The sequence below is a fragment of the Ananas comosus genome, linkage group 16 (genome assembly GCF_001540865.1).
Source record: "Ananas comosus cultivar F153 linkage group 16, ASM154086v1, whole genome shotgun sequence".
Classification (NCBI taxonomy): Eukaryota; Viridiplantae; Streptophyta; class Magnoliopsida; order Poales; family Bromeliaceae; genus Ananas; species Ananas comosus.
In genome coordinates, this window is record NC_033636.1 from 1,996,386 (window position 1) to 2,020,878 (window position 24,493).

The 24,493-nt window shown below is 36.4% G+C and overlaps 1 protein-coding gene across 8 annotated transcripts; it reads right to left on the reverse strand.

The window, feature by feature from the left end:
• Window positions 3,570-23,223, reverse strand: LOC109722301 (methionyl-tRNA formyltransferase). 8 transcript variants are annotated; one of them, XM_020250307.1, is made up of 14 exons: window positions 22,410-22,463; window positions 21,440-21,624; window positions 21,279-21,341; window positions 20,912-20,924; window positions 20,634-20,761; window positions 15,964-16,066; window positions 15,156-15,220; window positions 14,966-15,070; window positions 11,706-11,739; window positions 8,630-8,733; window positions 4,933-4,992; window positions 4,674-4,874; window positions 4,435-4,570; window positions 3,570-4,058 (listed from the first exon to the last, which is right to left on the reverse strand). In XM_020250307.1, the coding sequence occupies exons 2-13, from the start codon at window positions 21,560-21,562 to the stop codon at window positions 4,460-4,462; spliced, it is 1,110 nt and encodes a 369-aa protein (XP_020105896.1). In that variant the 5' UTR covers window positions 21,563-21,624; window positions 22,410-22,463; the 3' UTR covers window positions 3,570-4,058; window positions 4,435-4,459. The 8 variants fall into 8 exon arrangements, with proteins under 8 accessions (XP_020105896.1, XP_020105893.1, XP_020105891.1 ...); XM_020250304.1 differs by having other exon boundaries at window positions 8,630-8,730; window positions 15,156-15,226; XM_020250302.1 differs by having other exon boundaries at window positions 15,156-15,226.

The following is a 24,493-nucleotide window of genomic DNA, read 5'->3' on the forward strand; positions in this document are numbered from 1 at the left end:
AGTATGCAAATTGTGGAATTTGGAGTGATTAGAGAGGCTAAACTGCAATTTCGAGCTTCTCTGTGAAGGATTGAAAGTACTTACTGGGGTCGAATACAATCTATTTATATGGAGTTAGAATGGTCCAATAAACCCCAGGAACAAAAGCTGCTAACCTGCACTATTGCAGAAAAACTCAAGATTTGGGCGCCCTAAATCCAGTTCTGGGCGCCCAGAACTTCCAGCCGGACAAATAGTTCCTCGGTTCCTCCGTCCGACGGTCTGCTACACCGCTATCCGGTTCCGGCGGATCCCATCTACCACACCCACGTGTCAACACAATCGATATTCACAATGTAAATTTTCGGATCTAATTTTCAGGCGCCCTAAACAGGGTCCGAAATGGCTGCAGTATCTAATACAAAACAACACTCAAGATCTGGGCGCCCTAAACCCATTTCTGGGCGCCCTAAACTGGCAAAACTCCAGTTTTGCTTATTTGAGTGCGCCAAGTCCATTTCTGCATTCATTTCATGCAAAAACGACTCCGACTCAGTCCGACACTCTCCAGATGTGTCGACTAGTCACTGATACTGTAGTCATTCTGTCAATTAAACCCTAGGGACACTATATATAGTGTTAGGGCGCTGTAGAATAGTCTATTGATATTCTAGTTTCAGTTCATTTGAACGTGGACATTGATTTGTAGCAAATTTACACTCTTGGGGCATAATAGAACAATCTAATGATGTTTTACTCTTTGTTCGATTGAATGAGAATATGTATTCGTTGCAAATTTATACTGTTAGGGCATGGTAGAATAGTCTAATGAGGTTCCAGTTTCGGTATTTTTGAACGAGGACATCGATTCATTGCAAATTTACACTCTTAGGGCATAATAGAACAATCTAATGAGGTTTTACTCTTTGTTATATTAAATGAGAACATGTTCTTTGCAAATTTATACTGTTAGGGCGCAATAGAATACTCTAATGAGGTTCCAGTTTTGGTTCTTTTGAACGTGGACATCGACTCGTTGCAAATTTACACTCTTGGGACATAATATATAGAACAATCTAATGAGCTTTTACTCTTTGTTCGATTGAATGAGAACATATATTCGTTGCAAATTTATACATTTAGGGCGCAGGAGAATAGTCTAATGAGGTTCCAGTTTCAGTTCATTTGAACGTGAACATCGATTCGTTACAAATTTACACTCTTAGGGCATAATAAAACAATCTAATGAGGTTTACTCTTTGTTCGATCAAATGAGAACATGTATCCGTTGCAAATTTATACTGTTAGGGCGCAAGAGAATAGTCTAATGGGATTCCAGTTTCGGTTCATTTGAACGTGGACATCGATTCGTTGCAAATGTACGGTATAATAGAGTAGTATTATGAGATTGCAAGCTTTATTCATTCGAATGTGAATAGGTATTTGTTGCAAATTTACTTTTTTAGAATATAATAGAATAGTCTAATAAGTATCAATCTTTGTTCAACTGAACGTGGACAGGTATTCATAGCAAATTTGCACTATTCGAATATAATAAAACAATTTTATGTGGTTTTGATCTTTGTTCATTTGAATGTGAATATATAATCTTTACAAATTTACTCTCTTATAAGGGTATAATAGAACAGTCTTGTAAGATTGTAATCTTTGTTCGTTTGAATGTGAATAACATCTCTTACACGTTGACACGCAAGGAACGGAGCTGGTTGCTGAGGGCACCGCCATGGAGTATATTGATCAGATGCATGACATTGAGCCTATACATCCTGAGATGGAGCATGATATGTATATTCGAGGATGGGGTCGAGGATGCGGACGTGAACGTGGACGTGGCAGGGACGAGGGCGAGAGCATAGGAGGGGTATGGAGAGGACTTGATTTTTTTAGGATTCTTTAGATTTTCATGTATATTTGATGTTTCTATCTTTTGTACATGAATTTTTCATATATCTAAATTTATTTATATTAAAGTGTGTTGACATTGGTATAGTTCACTCTATGTGCTTAAAGTGTGGTTGAGATTAGTATGGTTGAATTTATGTACTTGTTATTGTGATTGAAATGCTTGAAAATTTTATTATTTTGTAAAATGTGAAAAATGTGGCTGCTGCTGTGGTATAGTAAACAACTAAATATGGTGAACCATTCACCATATCTAAATCCACATCTAAATGTGATGAACCATTCACCGTTTTTAACGGCACTGAATGATTCACTAATTTTAAATGCACTGAATGGTTCACCACATTTAATATTTACGAGACAACTTAATGTATACCAAATGCGTTTACTGTATTTAGACTTAACAGATGGTGAACTATTCACCGCTTATATAAAGCCAGTGAATGATTCACCGTCTTCTTGACATTTTTACATTTTTCTAGAGGTGAACCATGTAGCGCTTTTACCTGAAAGCGGCGAATGATTCACCGCCTCTATGTGTTTTCGCCAACTCATCACTGCCCGCATGTCATCTCCGAACATATTTTTACAAACATAAGTTTCAGATGTCTAATTTAAAATAAACTTTTTGGACAATTTTAGTAGGCTAAAAACACTAGATTCAGTGATCAGTCCTTCTACAAGTAACCAACAAGGGGGGCAATTGTCGATATTGAAAGTAAGTACGGAAAGAAAAACAAGTATAGTGAGGACCCATGGAGTACCAAAAATGAAGGAGAGGACCCATGGGGCCAAAAAGGGTTTCGACATGAAGAGTAAACTCTGACGGTATGCTATGCGGAAGGATGCTTTAACGACGTGCCTTGCAGTCCTGTTTTGGCTAGTAAGAGCTTGGCCCATTTGAATTAGACTGATTCAAAATTCGAAATTTGAATGGTGCTGCCAAAGGCGCGCCTACCAAAAAATGGCACACCTACAGTAAAAGGAGTTGAACATCATCAACCTACACACCAATCTATCACAGGCACGGCCTGTTTTATCGTGGTAGGCACTATCTAACCTAGAAGCAGCTGTAACCTAATTTCCGCCGCTCCTCAACCACGGACGACTTCGCCCTCGACTACCATTCAGATCATCGTCGGACCTCCTCGTCCTCACTATCGAGAACGCACGCCCACATGCCATGCATCTCCATTAGGGCGGACAGATCATTTTGAGGACTGCTCTTGCACTGCTGCCCCCGCATCAACACTTCAACCTGAACAGCGACAGCCCAAGTACCAGGCCAGGCCGTCGTCAGCTTGTTCGTGTGAAAACCTCTGAGGCCTTTTCCTCAAGCTCGACCCCGACCTCTGGTCCGCGCCTAACACCATGTCAGCTCGCTACTTTCACACAGAGGGACCTTACCTGTCAGCTGGCAGCCAGAGTTGCACCACTGTACGGAGGACTTGCAATGTGCTCGAGCGCGGCCGTGCCTGCCGGAAACGACGATGGTAGGCCGCAATGCTGCTGCCACAGAACAGAACGGACGAGGCTGGCCAGAAGCCCCCAGCCTCCAAAGGTTATCATCGAGCACCAGAAGACCCCCTCCCATTTTTTTCGGAAAATAATAAATAAAATTATGTACAGGTACCTACTTTTATATTGGGTAGGACAGTATTCAACGATTACCGTAACAGACAATAGTGAGTTCATCAACTTATGTGCGGTTTCATTTGCATGTGATACTTTAAGTGCTAAAGAAAAATGTTAAAGGGTTAAAAAAAAGAAAAAAAAAAAAAAGAAAAAACAAGAAGAAAGAATAAACTAATGCCGCACAAATTGTTCTCCAAGGTTTCACAAAGCATAACTAACTTGGATACAAGCATGTCCGAGGTATTACGCTTGTCGCTCACCGCGAAAAAGGCAGCAATTCTTAAATTCCGTTGAACTAAGTGAATGTGGTGGGAGTTTATACAGATTAACTCATTATTCGAACCGAGGTACATCTAAGCATTATTGGTAAGCTAGAGATTTAAAGAGGCCGAGTTCAGTATGCAGCACATTGCAGCAGAGCATTTCTAAGCACTTAGTGATGAATCAAAGAAAATTCATATTTATGCAAAGATTCGGACACCGTCAAAGAGTGAATCCTTAGCAATCTGACTGACTAGTGCCTGAAAAAGAAAAAAAAAATCATCCTGCAGTCATTTTGCAAAAATCTTTGAATAATAATGAAAAATCCTGCAAATATCTTTGAATAATAATGAAAAATCAGATATTGGAAAGTGAATAGATTATTTTAATCAAAGTAGAAAGACAGTAAAAAAACAAGCTGTAGGTATGATAGCAAGAGGTGTGCAACTTGAACTTTGAAGAAGGTTTTAGGAGTTGTGAAACAATCCTCTCTATGGAGAGCTGAGATTGACGGGAAAAAACCCATAAAAATTTGCAAATTCCACAGCTGAAGCCTCTCCAGACAGCTGTAACAGGTACCAACTCAAGAAAGGAGGGGGAGAAAAAAACAAAACTCTCTCTGAGTATTTTGTGTACCAGAAGTTGTATGGATTTCTTGATATCATTGTGTTACTCCTTTCCAGTTTATTTTCCTTAACTTCTGACCCCGTAAGCCATTCCAAAAATCACGAGCAGTCATAACCTTCTTTCCTGGAAGCTGCAGCTCGAGGACCTAGTAGTTAATAGCGTCAGAATCACTGAGTAAATCAAAAAAAAAAAAAAAAATCTCCAGAAAATAAATTGAAAATAAATACAAGTTAAAATGGAAAGAGCACCTCAAGCCATGACTCCCCAGCACATGGAATCAGCAATGCACTCCCAGAAAAGAGGATCTCATTTCCATCACTTGCTTTATTGCAAGCATTACTACACACCCCTGAGGTGATTATCTTAATCTCCAGCTCATTATGATAGCCAACATTATTCACGACTTCTACTCTTGCCCGAGTTCCAGGCCAACCTGCAAATGCTCGTACCTACATGATTTGGCTTGTAATTTTCTTTTGGAAATATGCTAACCAGCTTGAAATTTACCTTGTTATGTATCCGTTTAGCTTCTTCATCGAATGAGAGCCATGACTCCTCGGAGGTCAACTGAAATAATGAAGAGGGTTCTTTTAAATGAAACTTGGGCAAAATTATTAGAAATATCCAACACTGAAACAGCATGGAACTCGTAAAAAAAAATTATTTTGGCCTAGTCAACATTTGCCAAGCTACAAGGTCTTTCATTTTATTAAAAACTTTCTTTAACGGCCTCAGGTCAGGTTTTCTGTCCGCATAGAGTCTATGTGAAACTTTCAATCTATTAATGAGTCTGAAATAGTACCATAGCATCAAATGTCCAATAAAGGTCGGCATTTCAACTCTACCAAAGCCCAATTTCACGATTCATTTTCGAAAGCACCCAATTTTATACTTCGAAAGGTGCAAAAAGTCCAAACGCACTTTCCAACCTAACTCTGTTTATGCCATAAAATTGTGGCGGCAACCACCACCGGAGAGGCAGTGGCGGTTGCCACCACAATTTTATAGCACAAATGGAGGGAAGATTGAAAACGCTTTTGGAAACTTTTGTTTTTTTTTCACCTACTAAAGTATAAAATTAAGTGCTTGCAGAAGCGCTATCTAACTAGGCCTAATACTGTCTGAAGATTAATCCTGCGGTGTCTTTTAAGGTAAATATATTTCTAACTGTGCCATACACTGTTATTAGAGTAGTATCTTTTATCAAACATGCAATACCTGAAAAGAAAGTGTCTAACACTGGCACCTAGGGTTTTCGGTTCTGCAAAAGGAACTTGGAAGGCATTGAATTTTGTCAATAAATTGACACACATAGAAAAGTATAATTGATAGGCATCAAAATGTGGACTATAGGCACGTCGGATCATCACTAGAGGTGAGCACTATTCAGTTTAAACCAAATTACCTGTCCAAACAGACAAGTTTGGTCGGTTCTGTTTTGGTTTTATAAGTAATCTGGTTCAGCTTGAGATTGAAAAATGAAAACTAGGAAAAGCAAATCAACCTAATTTGTAACAATTTTGAAGCATATTAGTGTTCCAACATTTTACGAAATATACAGTAGTATTAGATAATAATCAAATAATTAGAAAGTGTAACCATCATATCTTACGATTAAAGATTTTACGATAAACTAATCACATTTATATCTTCTTTTCAGTAGTTCAATTTATATTTATCCAAAATTCTATGGGAAACGAATCAACTGAACCAAACAAACCAAACATTTTGGTTCGGTCGGTTCGGTTCGGTTCGGTTCGGTTCACTTTTTGAGGGTTTTCTTTATTTTATATTTCATAGAGAGATCCATCATTCGCTAGCCAAACATTACTTTTTGTATTTCATAGAAAGATCCAATATTCACTAGACAACCAACAAATCCAAGTTTAAAAAGGTAAATATCGGCCTAGGATGTTTTAATCCCAGGGCATTATTGTTCTTATTGTAGGGTGTAATATTGTTTGATGAAGAGCTGTCTGAGTTTCACTGTTAGAACAAGGACTAAAATACTCCCAACAGCTTCTTTCTATGACAGAACCAGAAGAGCAGAACAGAAGCAAATGCATTGCTGCTCAAAATCTCATTTCTTCATGATGCAGAAGAAGCTCCGAATTTTTCTTCTTTCCCAAATGATCTAAAGCTTACAAAGGTGAAGAAAAAGTAGACCCAAACAGATGATTTCGCATAAAAACAGTTAATGTCACAAGCTCAAATCTACCTACCCCTAATATTTTTGGCCTAAGCAACACCTAGCTGATCAAACTGATGTCAATGCATGGCACTGAAATTACATACGCACTGAATGCAGAACCTTACCATCTAAAAGGCTACCTAATACATTTATTTATTAATGCATTAAATTGGAATAGAATTCTCTATCTGTGCAATGAAGAGAATTGGAGTAGAATTGCCTATCTATAAAAGAGTTCGCGACCACGTACACGTAAGAAAGAGGTCGGTCCCTAAGTTATTACTGGCCATACAAAACCATAAGACCGATTCTCTTCTCTCTCTTCTAGATATTTCTCTCCTTCCCGCATATTTCTCAGGTGATTCCTCTGCCACTTTCTCCGCCAATTTCTCCAACCATCTCCTATTTACTTCATTAGCTCTTCATCAACTACTGGACCTAAGAAGGACAGCTAGCAACAAAGAGTGATCAAATATGCACCAACTCTGTGTGCTGGCATAGGCGTCACTACACTGCAACCACGCATTAAGATCAGCAAGCTCAGTACCAACCATACCATAGATCAAGAACATTAGTTAGTCTATTGGAAAAACCTAAACACAAAATTCTCGGTTTGGATTAAGGTCAAGGATTTAAGTGCCCATCAGCATGGGTCGTATCTATCGTGATGTATCGTACCAACAAGATATCGTCACGATACAGTCTCCGTGCTGATGGCACAACTTAAAACTCTATATTCTTTAAAACTCATATTCTTTAAATTAGCCAGTAATTTTCTCAACAAAATTCAAAAGATTTAATAAAGATACATAATAAGCAATTAGAGTATGTAGTTGCTATAGAAAATAAATATTTCATCACATTATGTGTCAGCATACACAAGTATCTTTTGTGACCTGCACGCATAGGCACCGTCTAGCATGCACCCAGCCATACCACGCCGGTTTACGGCACGATCCCGTGTCACGGCACTTAAATCCTTGATTAGGGTTTTACGAAGTTCCATAAGAATGATCCCCTAACATTGTGTAAGGCCCTATAAAGATGCATGGACATCTTATTCGACATATCTCTTTGATTTACCTAGGAAGTATGTCGTATTTACGAGATGAGTGTGACCAAATGTCTAGAATGAATGTCATATTCAGCCTTCAAGTGATCTTTTTCGGAAAAAGATAGATCATCCCGTAGGTGCAATATACGATCCTACCAAATCATGGATGCTAAGATCTTTTAAGAAGTGAAAAAAATCAAACTAAATAGTTTAAAAACACAAAAGGATGCTAAGATCTTTTAAGAAGCAAAAAAATCAAACTTACAGTTTAAAAACACAAAAAAATGTTCATACCAAATAAGTAATATCATCGGATATCTTTTTCTAACATCCAAACAGGGCCTTAGTTTCCGACCACTTCTGGTACTCATTATTATGAACAACTGAAATTAACAGATAAAATTTCAGCTTCTATTACGACCTAAAAAATCAATTTTTTCAATCAATCAGCCAATTTGAACTTTCCATTATGTTCTACAACTGCGAGCAACACATGACTTTCAAGTGAAGAAAAAGTATATACATTTTCAAGTCCCTAATAGCACCACAATGACTTATTTACATGCTGATCTAGAGTTATGCTAAAGTTCAAGTGGGAGTCACCAGAGTGCATTTCTTATGGTCAGGTCGCAGTACATACTTCAACTACAGTTCAGGTGGGATTCGGAATATTTTTCATTGTCAAGTGACGATGACGTTCTAATGACATTTATGAGAACCCAATGAGGTTTTGGGCTGGGTGGTCGACTAAAACAAATCGATTGTTCATCTAGGAAATTTCAACCTTTTGAACTTCATGGTGAGTGTTCTCCTACCAAAAATTAGGCCATTTCTAAACTTTAATCAATTATACTTTATAAATTTTGTGCAACGGAACATATGAACTATTACTAAAACCATGGGTAGCTGAAGTGCGAGAATCATTTAAGTGAACAACTTCCAAATAAGACATAAGATACCTTGGGTGCAAAAGTAGCTTTACTGTCATCTTGTGGTCGTGCTTTCAATTTTGCAGATCCATTGAGAATGGACGGAAGCTCATGAAGAAGAAGTTCAGCTCCTGCTGATCAAAGTCACAAGCAATTAGTGGCTGTTTGGTTCAAACTGTGAAAAAAATTTTGGTGGAAAACAAATTTTCGGAGGAAAATAAATTTTACGCTCTTTAGTGTTTGGTTTGTAGAGAAAAAAAGTAGTTTTCCGTTACGGTTGTTTGGTTGAAAGGGAAAAAAAAATAAAAAGTTATAAGTAGAAAACTATTATATATATTTTCTCTTCCTATATTTTACATATATTATTAATATATAATAATTATCATATTACACATATTAGTATTATAATTTATATTTATAAATAAAATATATTTAAAATATATTATACAATAATTAAGTATGTAATATAATATATAATAGTATATATTTAAACATTCAATACTATAAAATAAATTACTATATATTTATAAATAAAATAGGGGCAATTGCTTATATACCCCTGAAAAGTTTCCGACTTTCTAATTTACCCCCTCTTAGAAGGCTAATAATAAAAATACCCTTTTTACGTTCCAACTATTTCACATAAACCCCTAGAGTTAAATTACGTTAATAAACTGTTAGCAATAACTATTATCTATATGAAATTACTATTGTGCCCTTTCAAATATACCCTTCAACCATTATCGACTTTTTCTTATTTGCCCTTAAGTTAGGGGTACAAAAAATATTTTGATTTTTGGTCTTTTCAAATATACCCTTCTACCATCACCAACATTTCTTATTTGCCTTTATATTAAGGGCAAAAGAGGCATTTTGATTTTTTAACTCTAGTAGATATTTAGCTCACGTTTAACCCAAGTTAACTTAACGGGTGGTAACTGCAGGATATTTTGGAATAACGGAGGAACATATGAGCAGCATATTGGAAAGAAAAAAAAGTATGGGTAAATGAGATATTTCTGAAGTTTTGAGAGTATATAGACAATTATCTCCAATAAAATATTATATAATAGTACATTTTTATTAAAAATGAAGTACTATCTCTCAATATATATATATATATATATAAAAGAAAAGAAGGGGGTAAGAGAGGTCTACCGTGGACCTCTCTCATGAGGTCCACGAGATGGAGGTCACCTAGTGGACCGCATGCTGCACATCCCCGCCTCCCCCAACGCTGCGTATTTTCGTAGCGGAAGTTTTCGTTTTCCGCTCATTTTGAGCAGAAACCTAAAACCTCTCATTTCTGTTGAATCCATAAAAAAAAAATTTTCGAGAAAATTTTTTTTACGAGCAACCAAACATCGGAATTCTGCTTTTCAACCGAAAAAATTTTTCGGGCAATTTTACATGGAACCAAACATACCCTTTGCAAAAAGACGAAAGTAAATTTTTATGAGCAAAGTACTGTTTGATCTAGTTCACTTTTATTCTTGCTGATTACAAAGGCATATTTTATGAATTATGAGCACAATGTTATTTGATCTAGGTAATTTTCACCATTAGTAATTAGCAAGATTATAAAGGATCACGCTTTTTGGGTGACACCGAATAGTGGGTGACTAAGATTGTGCTATGGTACCTTTCAAAACACTTCGTTGATTTCGGAAGTGTTTCGGCGGACTTTCGGAACTTTTAGCAGTTCCGGGGCTATATGTTTAGTGTTTTGAAATCGACTTTGTGGATCTTGACTCGGTGGATCTTTCGTAGATCCAGTCGACGTCCCAGCGCACCTCGAGCATTAGACGCTGCGTGATTACAGGTGGGTGCTTCGATCCGGAGTCGGTACAGTGATGCTAGCTCGGTAATATTCTTCCCCTAACTCTTTCCCGTTGTTTTGCATATTATTGATACCACTAGACTTCTGGGGCGCGTTTGATTCGAAGTCAGAGTCGGAATCGAAATCAGAATCAAAATAAGCTGGAATCGAAATCGGAATGACTCATTACCTAATTCTATTTGGTTCATCACCTGAATCGGAATCGGAATAAATCATTCCCATTGTCGGTGTTTGGTTCAGGTGGATATAAAAAACGTAATCAAATTACTATACTAACATTTTCTTCATAATATTTTAATTTAAATTCAAATTAAAAATTAAATATTAAAAATTTACATCAAAATTTTGAAATAATGTCAAAATTTTGAATCTATTTTTTTAAAAAAAATTAAACTTTGAAGTTGAGTGGATAATTCAAAATAGGAAACTAAATTTTGATTTATTCAAATTCAAACTTAAAATTATAATTCAAATTTTAATTTGAATCCATAAATTTAATTTAAGTTTGAAATAAAATTTGAATAAAACTTTATATAAATTAAAATTTAATTTAAATTCAAATTCATAAGTTAGATTCAAAATACTTGATTAAATTTTAATTTTTAATTTAAGTTCAAATTAAAATTCACCACATTCGCCTTGCCGGGATGATACTGAATACTAATATCATAATCCTTCAGTAACTCCAACCACCGGTGTTACCTCAGGTTCAACTCCCTTTGAGTGAACAAATACTTGAGACTTTTATGGTTGGTGAAAACCTCGCAGTGCTCGCCATACAAGTAATGCCGCCACAACTTCAAAGCAAAGACCACTGCGGCTAGCTCAAAGTCATGTGTAAGATAATTCTTCTCATAATCCTTTAACTGCCTTGAAGCATAAGCAATTACCCTACCATGCTGCATCAGCACACAACCCAACCTACTGTGCGATGCATCACTGTAGATTACAAATCCTTCCCCCTATCACAGGAAGGGAAAGGATAGGAGCTGACATCAGCCTCTATCTCAACTCGTCGAAACTCATCTGACAGTCCTCACTCCAAACGAACCGAATCCCCTTCCGCATCAATCGGGTGAGGGGTGTAGAAAGCTTCGCAAAGCCTTCCACAAACCGACGGTAATATTGTGAACTCATAATGCCGGTAACATGTAGTTACAATTTATACGTGCTTTCTAAACTTAATTCGCGCGATATAAATTACCAGTAGAACTCTACCCGTCTACCGTACTAATTGTTGTTATTAACAAGAGAGAGTATTCTTACCGGAGTTGAAGAGAATTGCAAGTAATTCCGTTGCCTACACAAACATAATATACCAAAATTGTTAGAAACTCATCACTAAAGGTAGCCATGCCACTAGCACAGGGTTTGCCACACTCCCAATGCCAATGTCAGCCTGGCCCTTTGTGCCAATGGCACACAACTACCACATTGGCAAGGATCACAGATTTCTTTTATCAATTTTTCATAGAAAACCCTTTGCTGCAGTGTTAATTTCTCTAATAATGGGTGTAAAAATGGTATAAGAGGCACTTCTCACATAGTAATAAATATACCGATAACTGTAAAGGTCATTTTAAACAAATTATAGAAGGACATATGAAGACAAAAATTAAAGCCATAATTGAGTAAAATTTTATCGAGAGAATTTAATATAGGTAAATTCTAAAATGATACAAAAATTTGGGGAAAAATCTTCAAGTCTCTTGCTTGCTCCAGACGTTAGTAGCTCTACAAGATCAATATATCTTAGGAAACCCCTTTTCTTAACCTTTTCACTTCAATAAAACTCAAACTGAATCCATGAAACTCAGAAACACCCATTTTTCAGATACCATATCAACTCAACAACGTGCCAGATGTTGAGACGGCCTCGACATGGTAGAACACTAGCAACATAAGGCCGCAAAGGCAATCCTTCCTCATCACCAATATTAGCATATGTATGTCGCTGGATAAGTCATTGAAGTATCGAGAAACCAAATTTCATTATTCCTTTACATCATTTACCCACTGATCAAGTGGTGTTAGAATGACCAACCAAATTTGAAAACTCACAATGATACAACACTAAAATTTGATATAAGAGATTTTAATCTTGCTCTAGATAGTAGAAAAAGATTTTCTATCAAAATTTCATCTGATTTGGATATTTCTACATGGTTAAACTTACAAACGCCTCACATCGGCCAATTAAGTTGTAGATTGCAAGAGCTTTCAATCGCTAGGTAAATGACATAAAAAATGACAAAATTTGGTTGTCTGACGGTGTCGATGGTCGAATCGGATGTTTCATCAATGAAAACAAAGGCAACTAGAAGCATTTTGGCTCAACTCTCTCTGTACAGAGGGAAACCCTCTCTATATAGAGAGAGACCCTCTCTATATACCAAAGAGAAATAGAATAAGAATATTCCTAAAAGTAAACGGAATTGTTTACTTCTACAGCATTTCCAACGATGAGACATCATATCAACAATCAACCCTATTAAACGTGATTTAGGTTATCTGAACTTTATAGGAATCAAATTACGTGATTTATCGACATTAGCTGTCTAGCATAAGTGGTTCCAAAAATTGAAAATTTTTAATGGCTAGTAGGTAAATTTAAGACCACTCAATCATCAGGTAAATGGCGTAAAATCATGAAATTTGGCTTCTGTGAAATTCACATAGGCTAGATGATGTTTAACGATGCTGATTGTCAATTATAATGCCTCATCACTAGAAATGACGCAGAAGTAAACATCTCTATTTGCTTTCTAGAATTATTCTAGCTTTATATATACACACACAAAACCTTTAAACAGGGTCGTTTACTTCGGCATCATTTCTGGCAATGGGGAATCCAAATTAATGATTGTCACCATTAAACACAATTTAGGCTATTTCAACTCCCTATGAATCGACTTTCAAGATTTCACGATATCATTTACCTAGGGATCAAGAATCTTAAATCAACTTTTATTAGCTGTTAAAAATTGTCAATTTTCATATCACTTGAATAGTAGACAAATGATGTCTCGAAAATCACAAAATTCAATTCATAGAAAGCTCAAATAGCGAATATCATATTTAACGATGTCGACCATCAATTTGGATGACCCATAATCGAAACTTATTTGAGCTTTCTAGAAACTGAATTTCATCAGTTTTGAAATTATTCTAGTTCAACGCATGCATGTCTCCAAAATGAAAGATCAAAAACAAACAACCTTCTAAAAATGGAGAATAGGATTCCCAAATTTAAAACTAGCATTGTAGCACTTACAAAAGCACAGAATTTTCAAAAAAAAAAAAAAAGTCAAAAATTTGATCTATTTGGTTTCTTCTACTCTGCTAAATGCGAAAATACCTCACATAGGCTTTTAAAAAAGTTCAAGTTCGAGATAACTTTATCACTAAGTAAATATAGTCGTAAATTTGTGAAATTTGATTCGTACAAACTTCACACACTCTAGATCACTTTAATGATGTGGATAGTCAACTTGGCTGCCCTATCATTGAAAATGACTTGACGACAACCGAGAACACATACTCTTGAGAGAGAGAGAGAGAGAGAGAGAGAGAGAGAGAGAGAGAGAGAGAGAGAAGTATTACTATTATAAGTACACAAGCCTTCACACTTAAAAGGTAATTTTCAAAAATGGAGCTTCTGAGTAGACATTAGGATCACTAAACGTGCCTTACCATATATTTGGAAGTGCATAGGATCCGAATTTCAGACTATTGAAATTACTTTTGAGTGCATCAAATGGCCAATGAACATACTGTCAAAATTGAACAACCTTCTAAAAATAGAGGGTAGAACTCTTAAATATAAGATTACGAGTATTATCTCGATCTACATAGTATTTTCAACAATATATTCAACTAATTCAAATTGTTCTAGACGATGAAACAAAGGCCCTACAGAGGCCATTAAAATTGTAAATTTTAAAACCAAAAATTAGATGTTGAAATATCATAAAACTTGGTCAATAGATAATTAAAGACTCCAATTACAACAAATGGTGTGGATTGTCATTAGGAAATGCCCTATCATCAAAACCAGCAAATTGAGCAACACGTGTAACATCTTTGAAACAACAAATCAGAGTAATGACTATAATGCAAAAAGAATACTCTTATTTTTGTTTCATATTAGTGGGCATACTATGGTTTTGGAAGCAATATGTCCTTCAGGCTTCTAAGTTTTTGAGCATCGGATCAACATTTGCACACACTAGCATAAAGATGCACACCAACTTGGCAGGTACCAAGATTCCCGCTCAACTGTGCTCCAAGATGTGCTCATGCTACTCTCCACATGGATTTGATGAATGAAAAATTAAGAAGCATCAAATCACCATCACTTTAGAAGCATGGTAGCCACATTTTATCTTTATAAGACCTCAATTTTTTTATGGTATTTATAGCTCCATGTTTTGGTGCTATAAACAATATCAAAACCCCTAATACACTATGAAAAGTGCAATTTCAACTGTCAAGACTAAACATTGCCAGATAAATATGTTGCCCACCTTTATGCACTCATCAACTTTCACTTTTTCATATGCAATCACTGGTCCGGCATCCAACGCACGAACAGTATAAGCAAGGGATACTCCTGTTTCTGTTACACCATCCTAACCATCGAAAAAAATAATATTGTTCAATTGTTCAAATAAATAAATATATCATTGGTTTGAATGTAAAAAGGACGACAAAAACCTGTAATGCCCTTTGAACAGGAGCAGCACCACGATACTGAGGCAGCAAACTTGGGTGGATATTAACTGTACCTATCAAACGCATGCCGAAGAAACAAGCTTACAGTAGAAATTTCAGCCTATTAGCTTTCAGTCTTTGATATCATATAGCTGCCATTCATTTGATTTCAGACAGAGAGTAGCAGCAACTATTGATAAAAAGCAGGTACCTTATTTTATTTCTGTAATGGAGCGAATTAAAAAAGCACAAACATTATTTAAGAAAAAAAAGTTGAGAAGAGATATGCAGGATTTCAAGTGATAGCTTATCTAAATTTGCATATATCTTCTCTGAAAAGGCTAAATGAACGATACAACTGATGGCTTCATTATCTCTGTAGTCAACATATGAGAATGGTATGACGGAGCATGACAAATGCAACTCCCAATTAAATTAATTATTATGTAAATTATATTAGGATAAAATTGTAACTCCTCATATCAGACTAAAATGGCATATAAATCATTGAGCTGCCCTATAATTATTGTACTACTATCGTGGTAAATATACTAAAGATCATATTATAAAGATCATATTATATGATTTTCTAACAATTCCACAATGAAAAATGTGAGCGGGTACCTATCATCAGATGTAAGATTAAGTAATAGTCAGCTTGTTAATGTAGTACTTCTGTATAATATAAAACACCAAAAAAGGAAAACATCACTAAAAGCAGGCATAACGCATCAAACAAAAAATTACTTTTTGTCATTTATTTTCGTGCAACACTTTTTTCTTTTATTAACAATCTAACAAACATGCTTACCACATGATGGAATATCAAGAAACTTCTGAGGTAAAATATTTCCATAAGCCGCTGTGATACAAAGTTCTGGATTTAGGGCACTCAAATTAGACAGAAAAGCAACCTGCATAACAATGACGAATGTTATAGTTCTATCGTACAACAAACGACAGGTTCCATTTGCTCATAAATGAACATTTAGCACCAACATAAACAGTGGAAGATAATGCATTTAATCTACTACCGCAGCATGTCATGATTAAAAAGAAGAAACAAGGAACCAACTCAAAAGAGTTAAGGGCTTAATGGTTTTTTAAGACCAAAGATTGCTTGTGCCGCTTGTGTCATATCATACCATGAAAGGTTTTAAGTGCCCGTCGGCACGGGCCGTATCCACCGTGCCGACAAAATACCGGCACGATATAAACCCCGTGCCGATGGCACAGCTCAAAACCCTCTATTTTTTAAATTAGTAAATAATTTCCTCAATAAAGTTCAAAAGATGTGATAAAAAGACATAATAAATAGTTAAAATATTTTGTTGCTAAAGAAAATAAATATTTCATGCTATTATGTGTCGGCACACAAGAATTTTTTTGACCGGCACGCACCAACACGGCTCGGCACGCACCGTGTCGTACCGTGCCGACAAGTTTCCGGCACGACCCCGTGCCACGTCACTTAAATCCTTGTCTACCAAGGCCGTGCCACCATGTGGCATGATGGGCTGTTTGGCCTAACTTCTGGAAAAGTGATTTATATAGAAGTAATTTTAGTTTGGAGAATTGATTTTGATGAAAAGCTGTAGAACGTTTGGCCGAATTTAGATAAAAGTAATTTTTCTGAAGTAATTTTCTAAAGCCGTTTGGCAAAAAAATTTTGATGCTTGCATATATTAATATTTTTACTAAATTTTATTTTAAAATAATTTAAAATTTAAATTAAAATTTTAAAGTTGGATTAAAAGTATAATTTTTAATTTTCAAATTTGCACAAAAATTAAATTTGAAATTTCAAAATTTTAAATTTAAAATTTGAATTTTTAAATCTAAATTTAAATTTTTAATTTAGATGATTCAATAAAACCCAAAGTATGATTCAATAAAATAGAAGGTAAAAATGTATAAACTTAACCTGAACTTTGGTCTCTACCTTTTAACATTTTAATTTTGGAACCCAACTCGAGATTAACAATCATCAAAAGTTAAGTCCAGGAAACATCCTCTCAGGATCTAACCACCTTAATAATGAAATCTTAGTTGGAGTACACTAGTCAAATACGGTTCGAAGCTACTGACTTTCCCAACTTAAAATTACAGCTGTGCTACAACAAATTATCAGTTCACTCCAGTTAAGTTCCTTTTGGCATGTAATAATAATGCAATCTTAGTCAGAATACAATAGTTAAGTACGGTAGCAGCTATCGACCTTCCCAACTCATGGTTGCAGCCGTCCTGAAACCATCAACAGGCTATTTTTGACTATGCCATAAAACCAATACAAAATTCAAGGGAATATTCTAGTCTCTGCTAGTGTTTTAAAAGGTACGAGCTGTGTCCCGGATCCTAGGCATAAAGCGCATTTGCTAGGCGTGTGCCACAAGAAGGTGAAAGGTAAGGCACATATTCACGCAAACTTTAAATAAAACACCCTTCATGTTTATCTAGTAATAATTTGGCTAGGTCAATAGCAACACTTCAAAAATAAGTTGTCACAAATCATTTCTAAGAAAACAACATTCAGAAAGAAATAACACAGAATTGCAAATAAAAATGGACTTTTTTTCAAAACAACCCTATAAAATTTTCTAATTGGGTAAATAACCCTCTGAAAAAAATTTTTGACAAACTAACACTTCTTTTGCCATGTAGGAGCCACGTTGGAATTTTCTCTTAAAGACAGTAAACAATTTCACCGCCTTCATAAATACATTAACCGTCTTTCTAATTTCCCACAAAAGCGGTAAACTATTATTTTAAATAGATTTAAATATATGTTGATTATATGTAATGATATATTGAGAACAATAAGAATATCTGGACTATATTAAGGAATATATTCTAATATGTATTAACTTGTATAATTGTTTTACATATGTTCATAAAAAATATAATCAATCATATAAAATAATGATTCAAAAAGTATCAAACCAACTATCATCCAACTTGATCAAATGATAACAATAGATATGTAGTCGCACAAACTAGATAATTAGCCATTCAATATATATGTATGTTTTGTTAGTTTTAATAACAAAAAATATGCTAACAATTTAATAGAGAAGGAAAATCATATTTTCTATTGCCTTTGTTGCTTAATGCTAGATTGACAAATTAGATGAAAGAGAGTAAACAATGTGTGAAGATAGAACGAGAGGGAGTGTCTTCTACCATTCAAGAGCAAAAAGATAGATGAAATGACAAATTGAACAGAGATTGGCGTTTTTCTCACTCTTTTCCTTCTTTTGAATAGGTTCAGACGTGAGCTTTTAAAAAAATTTTAAGTTTCGATCATTTTAGACCAAAAAAGAATCTGGCCGTGTCCCCCCCGCATCCTCCCGTATCCCTCACGTATCCGAGCCGTATCCGATGTTCTTTTTTATTTTTTAAAAATGTCGGATACTTCATTCCCGTATCGGACATGTATCGGGCGCGTATCGATATCCGATACGTATCAGATACGAGTACGGCATGAAATTTGAAGTATCTGTGCTTCATAGGCGGTAAATCATTCACCGTCTTTTACTTATTTACTGCTTCTTTCTATATCCCATATATAATCCTAACAATCTGAAAATTCTAACAATCACATAAAACTTTCAACAAATCACATATAATCTTAACAACCTGAAAATCCTAATAATCCATCCATACAATTATAACAATCAAATAAAAATTCTAATAATCCACATATAATCCTAACAATCAAATTTTCCATATAATCTACGTACAATTCTAATATTTATGAAGACGGTTAATCGTTACCCGTCTTAATGAATGCGGTGAATGATTCACAGTCTTTAAAAGGCCTCAGAGACTTTCAGAATGCGGTGAACGATTCAATGCATTTTGGAAAAAATCCTACGTGGCTCCTACATGGTGAAGAGATGGTTAGTTTGCCAAACATAAATTTGGCAGGATCAAGGTTTTAAGTGCCCGTCGGCACGGGCCGTATCCACCGTGCCGTACCGTGCCAAGAAGATACCGGCACGATACAGATCCCGTGTCAAGGGCACAGTTCAAAACCCTCTATTCTTTAAACTAATAAGTAATTTCCTCAATAAAGTTCAAAAGACGTGATAAAAAGACATAATAAATAGTTAGAATATTTTGTTGCTAAAGAAAATAAATATTTCATACTATTATGTGTCGGCACACAAAGAATTTTTTTGACCGGCACGCATCGGCACGGCTCAGCACGCACCGTACCGTACCGTGCCAGCAAGTTTCCGGCACGACCCCGTGCCACGGCACTTAAATCCTTGGGCAGGATTATTTCGCAAATTACAAAATTTTAGCGGGTTATTTTGTAAAAAAGTCCAATAAAAATACTAAGTGCTATTGCAAACTAGCAAAAATAATGTGATATAAGCAAATATTCCTCCTTTTTTTTCTTCTTTTATGTGCCGCCATTGCTAAAAGCTGCCAAAGCTGTTGGCTCTACAGCCATTGCAACTCCTAGCACTAAGGCGCCACGTGCAAAAAGAAAGAAAGGTGGTGCCAAGAGAAAGAGGGAGAGGTTTGGGAAAGTTTGTGAGAGATAATGTTGAAAGAAGGTTTATTTTTCATTCTAAATCCATTAAAGGTTACCAGATCCATTTAAAAAGAGGGACTGATTACATTAGGAGTACAGCCATTCAAAAAAAAAACACACATTAAGACCATAATCTGCCGAGTCATGTGCATCAGCCTAGGCTAGTGCAGTGTGCCTCAAGGACCTGTTTGCTTGGGTGCAAGTGGAAAGGGTTGAAGTCGTTTTCGGGTGGAAATGGCTTCTGCTGTTTGGTTCGCCGTAACAAAGACACTGCTTAAACTTGATTTACCCAAAACAACGTAGTTTGACTTTGACCCATCCTGCACCGAAGTCAATTACGCTAGAGAGAGGTGAAAAAAAAAAAAACTAGGGCGAAGTCAGTTACGCTTGAGAGAGGTGAAGGAAAAAAAATAATGAAAAACTACAGTAGGTAATGCTAGCAAATTTAAATATATTCGTATGGTACTAATTACTCTTTTATTTAGTTTTCCCACTTTAGCTGTTGTTGGATGCTAAGTGCCAGTAGTTTTGAGTTGAAATTAGTCCAGACTAAAGCGTCAGCCATCACGACTTCAATATCATTATTTCCGACAGTTTTGTGAAGATAAAATCACTGAGGGCTCCAAGCAGAGCAAGAGGTTCTTTTGTTTCCTCAATTCATGGGAAATTTTTCCCAATGTTTTTCAGCTTTAGGTCTAAACATTTAATTCTAGAATAATATAATTTTTTATTCAAGTTATTCTATTCCTGACTACATTGGAGTTAGAGCATCAAGAGCTAACCTAATTGAATTTATGTTTGCATCATAGGCATGATGCACTTGTAAAAGGTAGACAATTAAAGAATCTGATGATACATCTGCTATCTTAAACAAGGAAAATTAAACAAGCAGACATAAGCGAGAACAACATCTAGGCATTAGAAACATAAGCCTGTACCTCCGCAGCTCGTTCGGGAGTGAATATGAGTTCACGAGGAAATCCCCTTTCCAGGGCAAGTTGCGCAACTGCCGAAGGCATCAACTTTCTTCCTCTATCCCGTGCAGCAGGCGGTTGAGTAACAATTGCTGCAAGCTAAACCAAATCATTCTCAGTTTTCAACCAAGTGAACCAAACGCACAATTGGATACATTGATGATTGCCACATTTTAATTGTTAAACAACAAAAATTCTTGTCGTCGTTTGCAAACCAAATCGATCTTGTCATCATTGCATACCTTGCAACATAACCTGTAATCGAATATCAGAAGGCGTCCTTAAAAACCAAAAACACCAACAAAAATTTTAAAAAAAAAACAACTAAAATATTTTGCTGAGAAACAAACCCTACAAATGTGTAGGCTGCAAGTACTTTGCCATCCATTTACAAACTTCATCACATAGTAATTTGTGTTTGATCGCACAAGTACTCAGCGTCAAAAGACATATCAAGAAAGACTTTAACACGATTAAATACGAAAAGAATGTGGATCAGGTAAAGGCACTAGATTTCCATTAACAACCCTACAAAGCACACCCTGCGTTCATGAGGAGTCCTACAATCATTAGAGCTTTCGGAATTAAACCAATATTAGTACGAAATACCTGAAAAATGGAGTCGGGGTCCTCAGACGCAGCAAGTAATTTGTGCAGAACGGAGGCGGAGACCTGAAATGGCACACAGAGCTAAGAAAGTGCACAGAGAATAGGTGAGGAAAAGGACACGAGAGAGAGAGAGAGAGAGAGAGAGAGAGAAAGAGAGAAACCTGGGGAGAGCCCAAGAAGACAAGGTTTTTCTTTCGCACTGCCGCTGCATCGAGCGCGGAGGCAGCTCCATTGCCAGAGCAGAGGAAGCGGCGCAGTGCAAGAGTGGAGTGTGGTGCCATCATCCGCCTTTTGTTCTATCTACGGATTGGATTCGTTACAAACCCGATTTCCTATGCGCTAATACCTATAAACCATAGTTAGTTAATTCGGATTCGGCAAAAATTCGGTACGGATATAATTCGGATAAAATTCGCCTTCTAATTTTTAAATTCGTTGAAAAAAAGGGCTAAAAAACGGATTCGCCAATTATTCGGATACGTGATTTATACGGATATTATACGTTCACCAATTAAAAATTCGGGATCAAAAACTCGGCTATTAAATTGTTTTTTTCTCTCAAGATTTACACTATTAGCATAAATACTTATATTTTTTAAGAATATAAGAATAAAGAACTACAAAATTAACTAATTAAGTAAAAAAAAATATAACTATATTATGCCTCAAAATAAAAAAAATAATTAAGCTAAATAAATGATCAAGATATCCATAATTTAAATGTAACAATATAAAAGGTTCACATACACACATAGTTAGAAACTAAAATCCAAGATAAACTGGCCACTTTAATAGTGCAACTACATATCTAAATTCTACAAGTCTAAACAGTAAACAAATAAAAGATACATAAAGTGTAGAAAACCCCACTGAGTCAATGTCCATAAAGCACATCCACAACAAAATTTCTCCTTTTGCAATGTGACAAATCATGAAATGATTATGGTATAATACAAAGAGTGTCCTGTCCCGAAGTTATTAAGATTATTTAGCTCTATTTGGTCCTCTTTGTGCATAACAGTAGAGGCACATTCATTAAGCACCAATCGAGCCATTGTGTATAAAAAAGTATCCATCAGATGACTAAAAGCTCCAAATTTTGCTTTGAAGAAGAAAACGTCAAATCGTAACCTGGTTTGTAAAGAACCACCTCGATTGACTGATGCTATCGTTGGTATAGCGGAACGGAAGCGCGAAGAGGAAGAGGAAGAGCGACGAGAGGTTTCGATTTCTGAAAGTGAAGAACGCCGATCTTCGATCTCGATTTCTGAAGAGAGGCTTCCCGATGGGTTCGCGAGCGGCCGAAGAAAGGGGAGGGAAGGACCGCGAACGCGCCGCAGGTCCGGTGCAGGGCGGCGCACCGCCGGGTCAGGGTGAGAAGTAGGCAAACCTTGTTTTGGGAGGGTGGGTGGGGTGGGGTGGGTGGCGGGGGCGATCTTTTCTGAAAGGGTTTTTTTTTTTTTGGCCTTCTGGCGACAGGGCGAGGCAAACCTGTTCTCTGAAAGTTTTTTTTTTTTTTTTTTTTTTTACTGTTTTGGGCCACCCGTTGCAGGCTCGCAGCATGCGGCGGCAACCGCGCCGTTCTTATGAGCCGAATTATTCGCGAACCGCGTTTAATTCACAAATAATTACTTTTATTTAAAAAAATGTGAATTTTTTCGAATTTTTAGAAATAATACGAAAACGGTTATTTTATTCGGCTTTTCAAAAATTCACGAATAATTCACGAGCTTTCGAAATTAAACCAATATTAGTACGAAATGCCTAAAAAATGGAGTCGGGGGCCTCAGACGCAACAAGTAATTTGTGCAGAACGGAGGCGGAGACCTGAAATGGCACACAAAGCTAAGAAAGTGCACACAAAATAAGTGAGGAAAAGGACGCGAGAGAGAGAGAGAGAAACCTAGGGAGAGCCCAAGAAGACAAGGTTCTTCTTCCGCGCGGCCGCTGCATCTAGCGCAGAGGCAGCTCCATTACCGAAGCAGAGGAAGCGACGCAGTGCAAGAGTGGAGTCCGGCGCCATCATCCTCCTTTTGTTCTATCTACGGATTGGATTCGTTACAAACTCGATTTCCTATGCGCTAATACCTATAAACCATAGTTAGTTAATTCGGATTCGGCAAAAATTCGGTACGGGTATAATTCGGATAAAATTCGCCTTCTAATTTTTAAATTCGTTGAAAAAAAGGGCTAAAAAACGGATTCGCCAATTATTCGGATACGTGATTTATACGGATATTATATGCTCACCAATTAAAAATTCGGGATCAAAAACTCGGCTATTAAATTGTTTTTTTTCTCTCAAGATTTACACTATTAGCATAAATACTTATATTTTTTAAGAATATAAGAATAAAGAACTACAAAATTAACTAATTAAGTAAAAAAAATAGTAAACTATATTATGCCTCAAAATAAATAAATNCTTTGGGCCACCCATCGCAGGCTCGCAGCATGCGGTGGCAACCGCGTCGTTCTTATGGGTCGAATTATTCGCGAATCGCGTTTAATTCATGAATAATTACTTTTACCTAAAAAAAATGCAACTTTTTTTGAATTTTTGGAAAAAATATGAAAACGACTATTTTATTTGACTTTTCAAAAATTCGCGAATAATTTACGAATAATTCGCGAGCTTTCGGAATTAAACCAATATTAGTACGAAATACCTGAAAAATAGAGTCGGGGGCCTTAGACGCAGCAGTAATTTGTGCAGAACGAAGGCGGAGACCTGAAATGGCATACAGAGCTAAGAAAGTGCACAGAGAATAGGTGAGGAAATGGACGCGAGAGAGAGAGAGAGAGAAACCTGGGGAGAGCCCAAGAAGTCAAGGTTCTTCTTTCGCGCGGCCGCTACATCGAGCACGAAGGCAGCTCCATTACCGAAGCAGAGGAAGCGGTACAGTGCAAGAGTGGAGTCCGGCGCCATCATCCGCCTTTTGTTCTATCTACGGATTTGATTCGTTACAAACCCGATTTCCTATGTGCTAATACCTATAAACTAGCTCTCTTCCAAAAAAATATTCCCAACATACCCTCTTTTAAAAAATATTTCCTAATCTAACCTTATTTATACTAATTATACAAATAATTTTTATTACTAATTAGTAATTAGAGAAGAGGAGTTTCTCTCTCTTCTCTTCCCCTCTTCTCCCTTTTTCGCTGCTGCGTGCCACTCCTCGCCGCCGCTCAGCCACCCACCATCACGAGAGGAT

Coding starts and splice junctions, on each gene's coding strand:
- LOC109722301 (XM_020250302.1), bottom strand. CDS start 21,562: ATGATGGCACCACACTCCACTCTTGCACTGCGCCGCTTCCTCTGCTCT. Junction 21,342..21,439: donor TCTTCTTGGGCTCTCCCCAG/GTTTCTCTCTTT, acceptor GTGCCATTTCAG/GTCTCCGCCTCCGTTCTGCA. Junction 15,071..15,155: donor CTGTTCAAAGGGCATTACAG/GTTTTTGTCGTC, acceptor TTCGATGGTTAG/GATGGTGTAACAGAAACAGG.